This window comes from Triticum dicoccoides, chromosome 2A (genome assembly GCF_002162155.2).
Source record: "Triticum dicoccoides isolate Atlit2015 ecotype Zavitan chromosome 2A, WEW_v2.0, whole genome shotgun sequence".
NCBI lineage: Eukaryota > Viridiplantae > Streptophyta > Magnoliopsida > Poales > Poaceae > Triticum > Triticum dicoccoides.
In genome coordinates, this window is record NC_041382.1 from 264204164 (window position 1) to 264218280 (window position 14117).

At 39.5% G+C, this 14117-nt stretch overlaps 1 protein-coding gene across 1 annotated transcript; it reads left to right on the plus strand.

The window, feature by feature from the left end:
* The first annotated feature begins 386 nt into the window (after positions 1–386).
* Positions 387–3169, plus strand: LOC119354381 (ubiquitin carboxyl-terminal hydrolase 12-like). Its single transcript, XM_037621109.1, has 4 exons — positions 387–1652; positions 2604–2678; positions 2759–2841; positions 2927–3169. Exons 1-4 carry the CDS (start codon positions 1566–1568, stop codon positions 2952–2954), a joined length of 273 nt encoding a protein of 90 aa, XP_037477006.1. The 5' UTR covers positions 387–1565; the 3' UTR covers positions 2955–3169.
* The last annotated feature ends 10948 nt before the right edge of the window (positions 3170–14117 follow it).

Sequence of the window (14117 nt, forward strand, 5' to 3'; positions counted from 1 at the left end):
GGAGGGAGAGAGGCGCGCCGGGGCCGGGGAGACGGCGGCGAGAGGCGCTGGATCCAGGGGAAGGAGGCGCTGTCGCGGTGGATCACAGGGGATCGCGGGAGAGGTTAGGGACGAGCGGTTGTGGGGTGGTGGGGTAGGAATTTTTTTTCGCAGCGGGTTGTGGAGTTCGGGAACAACCCGATCGCTCCTATATAGGGCTCTGTGATCCAAATAGTTATTTTGATCCCAGGATTAGAATAGTACTGTCCTATATATATATATATATATATATATATATATATATATGGAATAACTATTTGGATCACAGCCAACCCTTATACAGGCCCGATGGGATGTTTCCAAACTCCCAAAAACAAAAAAACGATCGGCCCATGCCCAACCCCCACCCCACCTCCCGCACTGTCGGATCCCTCGACCACCTCCCGCCGCGATCCCCGACCCCGACGCACCTCCTGCCGCCGGCCACCCGACCCCAACACCCACCCGCTGCTGGCCACCGGAGCCGCCACCCCCACTCACTAGCTCTGCCGCCTCCTCCTTCCCGCGTGCGGCCTCCCCCTCCCAGCTCGCCGCCGCCCCCGCATTGTCCCGGGTCGCCGCGAAGGTTTCCAATCCCCTCCACCCGCCGCAGCTTCCGACGATGCCCACGCCGCCACTCCTCGATCACCGACGGCGGACGCATCCATTCTCCTCGGCCGCCGCGACCTTCTTCCTCTGCCGCTGCGACCTTCCTCCTCTCCCATCGTGGCCTTCTTCCCTCCAGTGCCTCCCTAGATTAGCGACTCGATGCATGTTCCCCCACCTGTGGCCCTCCCCTGTGCTCACTTTCTTCCCTCCGCCGCCTGCATGAGAGCCGCCCACGCCACCCTGCACTGCCACCTTCCTCCTCTCGGCCGGCCTCCCGGCTCCGCTGTGCGGAACAGAGCCGCCGCACACCACCTAGTCATCACTACCGCCTCTCTTCCTCCATGCTACCGCCGACCCTCTTCCTCCATACTACTGTTGCCCCTCTTCCTCCATGCTACTGCCGCCTTCGACTCTGCCCCCACGCCCTAGGGTGTCCGCGTCGAGCTGCCCTCTCTTCTACTAGCAGTGCACACAAGCTGTTTGTGTATATGCCTTGAACAAAAAATCCTCTCTGAAAATTAGCAATCAACCAATCTCTAGCCAATATTAGTGCCAAAATTTGGCATGCCAACTTTTGGCATCAAACCTATTATGCTATTGGTTGTGTTCTGTAAAACACAAAAAATACAGCCTGGTTGTGAGTAGTTCCTCAAATGCAGTTGGACGAACTTTTAGTCATTGTACCACATTTGGTTTTAAGTTACTTTGTCATTCACTGAAAGAAATGCTTAGCTGTGTCTCTAATACTCCAATATTTGACATTGTTGTGTTCTGCCCACCATCCAGCATAAATGATGGAATTGGGGGCAAGGCAATTATTGCTAAGAAAGATTTCCTTGGTCTGCTTCTGATAGCATATTTGGATCTCTAGTTAACCACATGCTTGATATTTATCCTGATTTCCACAGCAAGTTCAAAATTTTGGAGAACCTTTCTTTATGGTTATTCGTGAGGATGAGACCTTATCTTCTATTAAAGAATGTTTACAGAAAAAGCTAAAGGTCTCAGATGAGGATTTCTCCAAGGTAAAGAGGATTTTTCCATGGTTTCTGCAGCATATATTGCAATGTATATAAATATGTGGTTTTATTTTTTTGCTATAGCGGCATAGTGCATCTGTGTTTGCCTCCCAATCTTCGTTAGATGTGATGTTATTGAGATATGTGTATGCTTACTAGTTAGAATATTTAACACCAGTCAAACATCAAATATCCGTGTTAGCATTTATAGCCCAAGATCTCACTCGGGGCTTAAGAAACACAGTTAGATATCAAATTTTGGTTGGCGCTCATAAAATGATTATGAAAAGCGTAAGCTTTTTCTTTTTTCTGGTAGGTTTTTCGTTAGCGGCTTATCGCCTATATATTTCGATGTGGAACTTTAAATATTCTGACACATACTGTCACAAACCTTGGTTCATGAATTCTTTGGTGATGGGGGATATAGTGGAGGTTCTTAATTTGATCAAAGCGGTCCTCTGTGTTTCGAAGTCTAACAATCTAAAATAAATAACTAAATTATGCTTCTCTAAATTGGTGTTAACCTAATTGGAAAGGTACTCCTTTCGTCCCAAAATAAGTGTCTTAACTTTAGTACAACTTTGTACTAAAGTTAGTACAAAATTGAGACACTTAATTTGGGATGGAGGAAGTATTAATACTTATTGGAAGATAGCGGGGGTCCATCCCTACTGGCGACAACTCCCTATGGGCCAGGACATGAGTTGCTTATCTGCATGACACATCATCCACAATGCATATAATTAATCGACTACATTGGTCTAAGCTTGGCAGTAATCTCTAGAAAATTAGGCTTTGTCCATTTGAAGTTGTTGGGCTGCTTTAAGCATGATACATACTATCTTTTTATTTCTCCGAGGCTTGTTTATCTTGCATTTTGTATGTGGAGCTGACACCTAGTGCAAACATTGGTTAAAATGTACTTGGCCGGTGCTAACAAATGTTCTATTTGAATAGTGGAAATTTGCGTACATATCCCTTGGTTGCCCAGACTATTTTGAAGATTCTGACACTGTAGCCACGAGATTTCAGGTACTACGATGCTAGTTATCTACTTGATGAAGCAGCTTTTGTAGCGCCTAATTTGATTTCAATTGCATAAACTTGTTTAGATAAACATGTATGGAGCTTGGGAGCAGTATCTTGGACTGGAGCACCCGGAACAGCGCCAAGAAAGGCACATAGTGCTAACCAGGTACTTGCTGCACATTGTTGCAACTTGTGCCAATAATATCAGGCATGTTGTCTGGAATTTTGCTAATTTCATATTTTGTGCGCAGAACCGCCATTCATTTTAGAGGCCTGTAAAGATCTACAACTAGACAGTTGTGAGAAGCGGGAGCAACGTCCTGCCATGCAATACCACCAAGCAAGTGGCTGAAAGTGAAATTGCTGGCTTGAATAAATTGTGTACCATATGATGGCAGGACTGGTTGCTCAAGTTAATGACAGAGCCTGTAAGCTAGCATTTCTGTGCACTCTGCCCTGGATATATAAAGTTTGTGCAGAGATGACCCAACAAACCATCACCTTTTAGTAGATAAGGAGGCTATTTTTCTTTTCTTGCACTAGGTGCTCTATACAGTCAAATAGTTGGTTATAGGAGAAGTTCATGTACAGCGACAACAACAAAGTTCATGTTGTCAGAAAATAAAGTCCATGTATATGGAAGTTGATGATTGTTGTTTGTATGCAGGGGGGCACAAAAAAACCTGTGGCTGACAAGTTTTCCTATTATTTAGCCGCAACAATCTTTCTTGACCTCTTTGACAATCTTTTACCTTGTTATATCTTGCATATAGTCGATTGAAGAGTGTTTTCCTTGAGAGTGGAACCTCAGAGGTAATAAAATATGGACAACACCTTCGACATGGCAATATCTTCTTGCAACTTCTACTGAACTTAATACCAAGATAGTAGCCATTCTTTCAACTTCTGGACTTCATTTTTAAGAGCCATTCTAGATTCCTAACAACATCTCTACAATATTTCAGGAATTCTCGCTTCTTCTTCCACAGCTCGAGAGATCAAAGGCCATTGTCGACAAAGCTAAGCTCAAGAGTGCAACTTCAGTCGAAGATATGCATTAAAGACCTTTATTATGAAAACCCACATCCAATTATATATCAGGATCTTTCCAACACATAGTGCTTGCCAAAGGATAAAGTGTAAAAAGGAACGGTGAAGATCACCATGAGTTTTGTATAAGGTATAAGACAAAAATAAAAGATAGTCCCTTCGCAGAGGGAAGCAGAGGTTGCCATGTGCTTTTATGGTTGGATGCACAAAATCTTAATGTAAAAGAACATCACTTTATATTGCCATTTGTGATAGGGACCTTTATTATGTAGTCCGTCGCTTTTTATTTCTTCCATATCACATGCTCGTATAAAGCTTATTTTCTCCACACTAATAGATCATACATATTTAGAGAGCAATTTTTATTGCTTGCAACAATGACAACTTACTTGAAGGATCTTATTCAATCCATATGTAGATATGGTGGACTCTCATGGCAAAACTGGGTTTAAGGATATTTGGAAGCACAAGTAGTATCTCTACTTGGTGCAAAGAATTTGGCTAGAATGAGGGGGAAAGGCAAGCTCAACATGTTGGATGATCCATGACAATATAATTTATTTCGGATATAAGAAAACATAACCCATTACGTTGTCTTCCTTGTCCAACATCAACTTTTTAGCATGTCATATTTTAATGAGTGCTCACAATCATAAAAGATGTCCAAGATAGTATATTTATATCTGAAAACCTCTCTTTCTTTATAACTTCATATTAATTGCAACGATGACCAAAACTATGTTTGTCAGCTCTCAACAACTTTTATTCATCATACTCTTTATATGTGAAGTCATTACTCTCCATAAGATCAATATGATCTCTTTATTTCTTTTTATTCTTTTTTTCTTTTATTCCCTCAAGATCATAGCAAGATAACCAAGCCCTCGACTTAAGACTAATATTTATTATATATAGCTCACGGACTCGATTACATAGATAAGGATCAACACAAAACTCAAAGCTAGATCATACTAAACTTTATTCTACTAGATCAAGATATAACCAAAAGGATCGAACTAAGAAAAATGGTAAAGGTAGAAGTGTGATGGTGATACGATACCGGGGCACCTCCCCTAAGCTTGGAAGTTGTCAAGGGGAGTGCCCATACCCACGTATTTATGTCTCTTTCTTCAGAGGTGGTGATGATGGAGTTGTTGATGATGTAGGCTTGTCGCCCATCTTCCAAGGCATAGGCTCACCATCATAGAAGGATGATCGAGTCTTCGGGATCCTCAAATCTGCAACCAAACTCATCCTCTTGAATCTATATTCATACTCACACTTTTGGTTTTGCAGGTCATAGATCTGGGCTTGGAGGTGCTTGATTTTCTCGTGAAGCTTGAAGATGATCTCCCCAATGTTCTTGGCATCCAGCTTGTGGTTGTTGGTGAACTCCGCGATCATCATGTGGTTGGCGTTGAGTCTGTGTTCCACCATCCCCTAGCACTTGAAAACTTGTTGCTCCATTTGCTTCGAGTCTTGTCTCCACGCTTCCGGTCCTCCTTGGTCCCTCAACATCGCGAATGTGCAGCACCACCTCACGCATCTCAATGGTTTGAGGGTGTTGCAGCACCTCCGCGAGGTAGGGGTTGATGACCTTCTTGAAAAATTTGTCCTTGGGGGCGGTTGAAGACGTCATGGTGATCTAGATCTGTCAGAAAAAACAGCTCGTAACAAAAGCAGGAGATATTTGCGTGGTACGGTGGTCAAAACCTTCGGAAGATTATATAATGAATTTTTGCCGACCAAAAGAAGTATGTGCAAGAAAACGGAGTCCAGAGGGCACACGAGGTGCCCATGACGCAGGGGGCGCGCCCTCCACCCTCGTGGATGCCTCGTGTCCCTTTCGGACTACTTCTTATTTTCCCATTTTCTTAAATATTCCAAAACGAAGAAAAAATGCTATTAGAACTGTTTTGGAGTCGGTTTACTTACCGTACCACATACCTATTCCTTTTCGGAGTCTGAAACGTTCTGGAAAGTGTCCCTTATGTACTCCTCTGGGGTTACTGTATCAATAACATTGGTTTCAACATTTATGGGATTACCGAGATATAATGATTGATTCTTTGACCGTTCACCACCTTTGGATTTGTGCCTTCAAAGTTGTTGATTTTTATGGCACCGGAATGACAGACCTCCTCGATAATGTAAGGAAATTCCCATTTAGAGAGGAATTTTCTTGCAAAAAAATCTTAAATGAGAGTTGTATAACAAAACATAATCACCTACATTAAACTCACGCTTTTGTATCCTTTTGTCATGCCATCTTTTAACTTTTTCTTTAAATAGCTTGGCATTCTCATAGGCCTGGGTTCTCCACTCATCAAGTGAGCTAATGTCAAATAGTCTCTTCTCACCAGCAAGTTTGAAATCATAATTGAGCTCTTTAATGGCCTAATATGCCTTATGTTCTAGTTCGAGAGGTAAGTGACATGCATTTCCATAAACCATTTTATACAGAGGCATACCCATAGGATTTTTATATGCAGTTCTATAGGCCCATAATGCATCATCAAGTTTCTTGGACCAATTCTTTCTAGATCTATTAATAGTCTTTTGAAAAATTAATTTAATCTCTTTATTACTCAGTTCTACTTGACCACTAGACTGTGGGTGGTATGGAGATGCAATTCTATGATTAACATCATACTTAGCAAGCATTTACGAAAAGCACCATGAATAAAATGTGAATTGCCATCAGTCATTAAGTATCTAGGGACTCCAAACCTCGGCAAAATAACTTCTTTAAGCATCTTAATAGAGGTGTTATGATTAGCACTACTAGTTGGAATAGCTTCTACCCACTTAGTAACGTAATCAACAACAACTAAAATATGTGTATACCCATTAGAGAAAGGAAACGGTCCCATATAATCAAAGCCCCAAACATCAAATGATTCAATAGTAAGTGAATACTTCATAGGCATTTCTTGACGTTTACTAATATTACCAATTCTTTGACATTCATCACAAGACAAGAAAAACTTACGGACATCTTTGAAAAGAGTAGGCCAATAAAAACCGGATTGCAATACCTTATGTGCAGTTCTATCTCCAGCATGGTGTCCTCCATAAGCCTCAGAGTGACACTTGCGTATGATCTGTTCCTATTCATGCTCAGGTACACAATGTCTAATAACACCATCTACTCCTTCTTTATAAAGGTGCGGGCCATCCCAGAAGTAATGTCTTAAATCATAGAAAAACTTTTTCTTTTGCTGGTATGTGAAACTAGGTGGTATAAATTTAGGAACAATGTAATTAGCATAATCAACATACCATGGAGCAGTACGAGAAGCATTTATGACAGCTAATTGTTCATCAGGAAAACTATCATCAATAGGGAGTGGGTCATCGAGAACATTCTCTAACCTAGACAAGTTGTCTGCAACGGGGTTCTCAGCTCCCTTTCTATCAATAATATGCAAATCAAATTCTTGTAGCAAGAGAACCCATCTAATAAGTCTAGGTTTAGCATCTTTCTTTCCCATAAGATATTTAATAGCAGCATGATCAGTGTGAATAGTTACTTTAGAATCAACAATATAAGGTCTGAACTTATCACAAGCAAATACAACTGCCAAAAATTCTTTTTTAGTAGTAGCATAATTTCTCCGGGCACTGTCTAGAGTTTTACTAGCATATTGGATAACATTTAATTTCTTATCAACTCGTTGTCCTAGAACAACACCTACATCATAATCACTAGCATCACACATAATTTCATAGGGTAAATTCCAATCTGGTGGCTAAGATATAGGTGCATAAATCAAGGCTTTCTTAAGTATTTCAAATGCTTCAACACAATCATCATCAAAGACAAAAGGAACATCTTTTTGTAAGAGATTAGCCAGAGGCCTATAAATTTTTGAGAAGTCTTCAATAAACCTCCTAAAAAACTGGCATGACCAAGGAAACTTATTATACCTTTAATGTCCTTGGGACACGACATATTTTTAATAGCATCAACTTTAGCTTTATCAACTTCAATACCTCTTTCAGAAATTTTATGCCCCAAGACAATCCCTTCATTAACCATAAAGTGGCACTACTCCTAATTCAAGACAATATTAGCTTCTTCACATCTCTGCAAAACTCGATCAAGGTTGCTTAAGCAGTCATCAAAAGGAGTTCCATACACGGAGAAATCATCCATGAAAACCTCAACAATCTTTTCACAAAAGTCAGAGAATATAGCAGTCATACATCTTTGAAAGGTAGTAGGTGCATTGCATAAACCAAAAGGCATACGTCTATAAGAAAAGGTACCGAAAGGGCAAGTAAAAGTAGTCTTTTCCGATCCTCTTTAGACACAGGTATTTGAAAGAAACCAGAATAACCGTCTAGAAAGCAAAAATGTGTATGTTTGGATAATCTTTCTAGAATTTGATCAATAAAAGTTAAAGGGTAATGATCCTTTCTAGTAGCTTTATTTAATTTGTGGAAATCAATTACCATTCCATAACCTGTAACAATTCTTTGTGGGATCAATTTATCTTTATCATTAGGAACAACAGTAATACCTCCCTTCTTAGGGACACCATGGACATGACTTACCCACTGACTATCAGCAACATGATAAATTATACCTGCCTCCAGAAGCTTTAGTATTTCATTTCTTACCACTTCTTTCAACTTAGGATTTAACTGTCGTTGGTGATCAACAACCGGTTTAGCATCTTTCTCAAATTTTATTTTATGCTGGCATAGAGTGGGACTAATGCCCTTAAGATCATCAAGAGTATATCCAATAGCAGCACGGTGCTTCTTCAGATTTTTCAATAATTTCTCTTCTTCCTGCTCTGAAAGGTTAGCACTAATAATAACAGGATATATCTTCTTTTCATCAAGATAAGCATATTTAAAAGTATCAGGTAATGGTTTAAGCTCAAACACGGGATCACCCTTGGGTGGAGGAGGATCCCCTAGAATTTCAATAGGCAAGTTGTGTTTCAAAATAGTTCCCTGTTTAAAGAATACTTCATCTATTTCCCTTCTTTCATTCATAAACATATCATTTTCATGGTCTAGCAAATATTGTTCTAAAGGATCATTAGGAGGCACGACAATAGAAGCAAGACCAATAATTTCATCTTTACTAGGCAATTCTTTATCATGGGGTTGCCTACAAAATTTAGCAAAATTAAAATCATGAGCCATATCCCCTGAACCAACAGTAGCAATATCCTTTTTGCAGTCTATCTTAGCACTAATAGTATTCAAGAAGGGTGTACCAAATATAATTGGACAAAAGTCATCTTGTGGGGAACCAAGAACAAGAAAATCAGTAGGATATTTAACTTTCCCACACAAGACTTCAACATCTCTAACAATCCCAATTGGTGAAATAGTATCTCTATTGGCAAGCTTAATTGTAACATCAATACCTTCTATCTCAGCAGGTGCAATATCATGCATAATTTCTTCGTATAAGGAATGAGGTATTGCACTCGCACTAGCACCCATGTCACATAGGCCATGATAGCAATGATCTCCTATTTTAATAGAAATTACAGGCATGCCAACAACAAGTCTATGTTTATTTTTAGTATCGGGTCTAGCAATTCTAGCAGCTTCATCACAGAAGTAAATAACATGGTCATCAATATTATCGACCAAGAGATCCTTAACCATAGCAATACTAGGTTCAACTTTAATTTGCTCAGAGGGTGTAGGTGTTCTAGCATTACTCTTACGAACCATAGTTGAAGCTTTAGCATGATCCTTTATTCTAACAGGGAAATGTGGTTTCTCAATATAAGCGGTTGGAATAATAGGATCAACATTATAAGTGATAGTCTTTTCTTCAACTTTAATAGGTTTGACTACTTTTACTTCAACGGGAGGATGATATTTAAACCACTTCTCCTTAGGGAGATCAACATGAGTAGCAAATGATTCACAGAAAGAAGCTACTATCTCAGAGTCAAGTCCATATTTAGTGCTAAATTCACGAAAAGCATCGGTATCCATAAAAGATTTGACACAATCAAACTTAGGTGTTATACCTGACTCCTTACCTTCATCGAGTTCCCAATCTTTAGAGTTGCGTTTAATTCTTTCCAATAAATCCCATCTGAATTCAGTAGTCTTCATCATAAAAGAAGCAGTACAAGAAGTATCGAGCATGGAGCGATTATTAAGAGAAAGCCGAGCATAAATTTTTTGAATAATAATTTCCCTTGAGAGCTCATGATTGGGGCATGAATATAACATTAACTTAAGCCTCCCCCAAGCTTGAGCGATACTTTCTCCTTCGCAAGGCCAAAAATTATATATATAATTATGATCACGATGAACCAGAAGCATAGGATAAAACTTCTGATGAAATTCCAATTTCAATCGGTTGTAGTTCTATGATCCAATATCATCACATAGCCTAAACCATGTCAATGCCTTTCCCTTCAAATATAAAGGGAAGACCTTCTTCTTGATAACATCCTTGGGCAGACCTGCAAGCTTAAATAATCCACAAACTTCATCCACATAGATTAGGTGCATATCGGGATGTAATGTTCCATCTCCTGTAAAAGGATTAGCTAGCAGTTTCTCTATCATACCCGAAGGAATTTCAAAGTAAACATTTTCAGTAGGTTCAATAGGTTGAGGAGCAACTCTTTGCTCTACTGGTCGGGGTGAGGATACCCTAAACAAGCCCCTCACAGGATTATTTTCCATAGTAACAAGTGATAGTAAATTTCAGCACACTATATAAATTTTTCCTTACCAAATTGCACCTACCAAAGGCGCTTCACTCCCCGGCAACGGCGCCAGAAAAGAGTCTTGATGACCCACAAGTATAGGGGATCTATCGTAGTCCTTTAGATAAGTAAGAGTGTTGAACCCAATGAGGAGCAGAAGGAAATGACAAGAAGTTTTCAGTAAGGTATTCTCTGCAAGCACTGAAATTATCGGTAACAGATAGTTTTGTGATAAGGTAATTTGTAACGGGTAACGAGTAACAAAAGTAAAAAAGGTGCAGCAAGGTGGCCCAATCCTTTCTGTAGCAAAGGACAAGCCTGGACAAACTCTTATATAAAGGAAAGCGCTCCCGAGGACACATGGGAATTATCGTCAAGCTAGTTTTCATCATGCTCATATGATTCGCGTTCGTTACTTTGATAATTTGATATGTGGGTGGACCGGTGCTTGGGTACCGCCCTTCCTTGGACAAGCATACCACTTATGATTAACCCCCCTCGCAAGCATGCGCAAATACGAAAGAAGCATTAAGATAAACCTAACCATAGCATGAAACGTATGGATCCAAATCTGCCACTGTTGATGAGTTGCAAATGGGCACAGATTTCCCACATCCTTTTAATATGATCTTGCTCTGCACAGTCATACTTCGCACAAAACTCTTGCCAATTTGCAACTCATCAATAGTGGCAGATTGCATCAGTACAATTTTCATTTCTTCTTCCATTCCTTCCCTCAAAGCCATGTATGCACCCATGTTATCCTTCATATTCTTCAGCACGTGCCATATGCAGAACCTATGGAGAGAATCTCCGAATACTCGAGGAACATCCACTTTCATTGTTGAATCTTGATCAGTCAAGACTATCCCTGGTTTCTGGCCTTGCATGACTTCAACAAAAGTCTCAAACAACCATGTGAAAGTATCTGCTTTCTCATTTTGCAATAGCGCCCAACCAAACACTATTGTTCGCCCATGTCAATTGATTCCAACAATCGATGAAAATGACATGTTGTACTTGTTAGTGCTATAGGTTCTGTCAAAGGATATGATTTCTCCATACAACTTGTAGTCCAATCTGAACCGAGCATCTGTCCAGAAAATGCTTCGCACAGTGTCATCATCACCTATTTGCATCTTATAGATGAAACCAGGGTTCTCATGCTGCAACTTCTCGGTATACTGCCGAGTCCACTCAATATCAATGTTCTTCATCTTCTTTATCCGCTCATCCTGTTTCAGGCTATCAAGATTTTTTATTTAAAATTTCAAATTACCAAAGTTCCCACCACGCAGCCTCCTAAATATGCTCATAATTCTTCGTGGTTTCACCCTATTTTCTTGCAGCAACTTAGACAGGAGTATTTCTGCTTCACTCATGTGTTTATAGCTGAGGAAGAATTTGGTGAGTGAAGGCGAGCTCACAAAGCTATGGTTATGTTCCAGACAAACATACATAATGAACCATTTCCCTTCATTTAGCTTCACTGTCACATTCATAGGGCAGTTTGTTCTCTCGATTACACTCCTCTTCCTTTTCCTAATACCCGAGTTGGTTTCACATGTCTTCCTACTCTTGAAGCACTGTATAGTGATCTTCCTCTACTTGTAGTTTCTTCCTTTTTTCATTGCAAAACCATTCATCTGTGCATATACATTCACAAATTTGACTACCTCATCTAGCATAGAGAAAACCATGCCAACAGCGGGTGTACTTGACTTCTCCAATTCATCTGGCGTAGGGAATACATATTCTTCCTTCCCATTGCATGCTCCAATTTCATCACCAGAATCTTCATTTTCAGATAGATGCTCAGCATTTGAATTCCCAACAAGATCAACTAACTACAAGAAAAAAAGAACACAATCACAGAATTCTATGTCAGATTTCCTATCATGCTAACTTCTAACTTTTTGTGTGCACCAACCAGATCAAGAAAAAACATACTATTTTCTTTGCTTCTACATTTTTATTCAAAGTGTGTGCTATACCTGTTCGCAAAATTGTTCTGATGTATGTGCTGTAGAAACTATTACACTGAATCCATTATCAGAAACACTAGCCTGCATCAAATGAACACTTTCGTTCAAACATAATGTGCATTTAATTCCTCAACATAAGTCCAATTTATGATACAAGATTACAATAAAGGCATGATTTACCTTGTCAACAGCCTTAGATTGCTGTCTCCCATTCACAACAGCTAGTTCAATATTAGTAGCAACTTCCTACAATTTTTACATTTTCTTTGTTAATTTAACAACTATGAATCTGGACATTTCCAATTATTTACAATAAAACAAACAGTAAAAAACACTATCAGGTTCCTAGCTGGAGTATAAAACTTACTTTCAGAGACCCATGAATACAAAGTTCTTCCACCATTACAGGAATGGTATCAGTAATGTCTTCGGTTACAATCAAATCACGGTTATGAGTATTTTCTTCCTGAGTGCCACAATAAGAACCACCATAACTTTTGCTTACACCTTCCTGACTGCTTATGATTACCTGTTTTTTTAAAGACCATCATATCTATCAATCAAAGGTCAATGGCACATGAAAATGGAAATTGCATTTTGGTAATCCCAAAGAACTTGTTAAGCTGGCCTCAGCTTCTTTTCTCATCGACTGATGCAATACGTACTGATCAAATTCAGCCATGAAAACATCATCTTTTTCCTGCAAATTTGTTTTTCATCCATCAGAGTAAGTTCTTCTCTAAAGTTACTAATAGCTACAATGAATTTTCAAAACTTTGAAACTTTAGAAACTAGAGTTTTGGATATAACGTCATTTTCTTCCTAGTACTTCTTTTTGCTGGTTTCCCAAGTTTGGCTTCTCCAGATGCCATTTTTTCGCTTCATCATTTGAAAATCATCAAAAATGCTTTAATGAATTTTCCTGTGACATATGCTACAGAACAACACAACATGTACTGATAAGTGAACAGTACCATTTAATCATTTTCAGTACAAATCATTTCACGTTTAATTCTAATAAATCATAGAGAACAACAAAATTGTTTACATATTAGTTATTTTAGACTATGTTTTATGATACTATTCGTTTTGTTTCAAGCATTGTCCATTCGTTCAAATTAAATATGAACAGAGTCAAACATGTCATGTGCCAGTTCTACTTCGGACTACGGAAACGATATCAACCTTTTGCATTTTCTTGGGCATTCCATTAGCCTGTCTGAGAGATTGAGTTATTGTCTATATTTTTCAATCTGTAAGATGGTGACACTACTATGAATGAGACAAAGAATCCAACAAGATTTTTCACCATCTTAACTTACATTCAAGACCATCTTCACCTTTCTTTTTCTTCTTCTTACCCTGTTTGCTGACTGAACTAGGTGATAGTTCATTATGATTCATGGTTGATTAAACTGTTGGATAACCAAAGTTTTGTCAAAAACAGACATGAGCACATTTATCTGGAACACGAAGAAAATTAACTAGAAGAATATCTTTTTTTCACTACTATCTTGAAGAAATTCTAATGCACTTCATATTTTATTTACCTAGTAGGTGCTCGTACCGCGGCGGAGATGCTCTTCTTCTTCGGCGATGGTTGTCTACGTTCAATCCTCGCCAGCCGTAGCCACAACCCCCCTTGTCCGCCGCTTTCCTGCCTCAAACCTAGCCGGCGGACACACACGCGTGCCTTGTGCGCG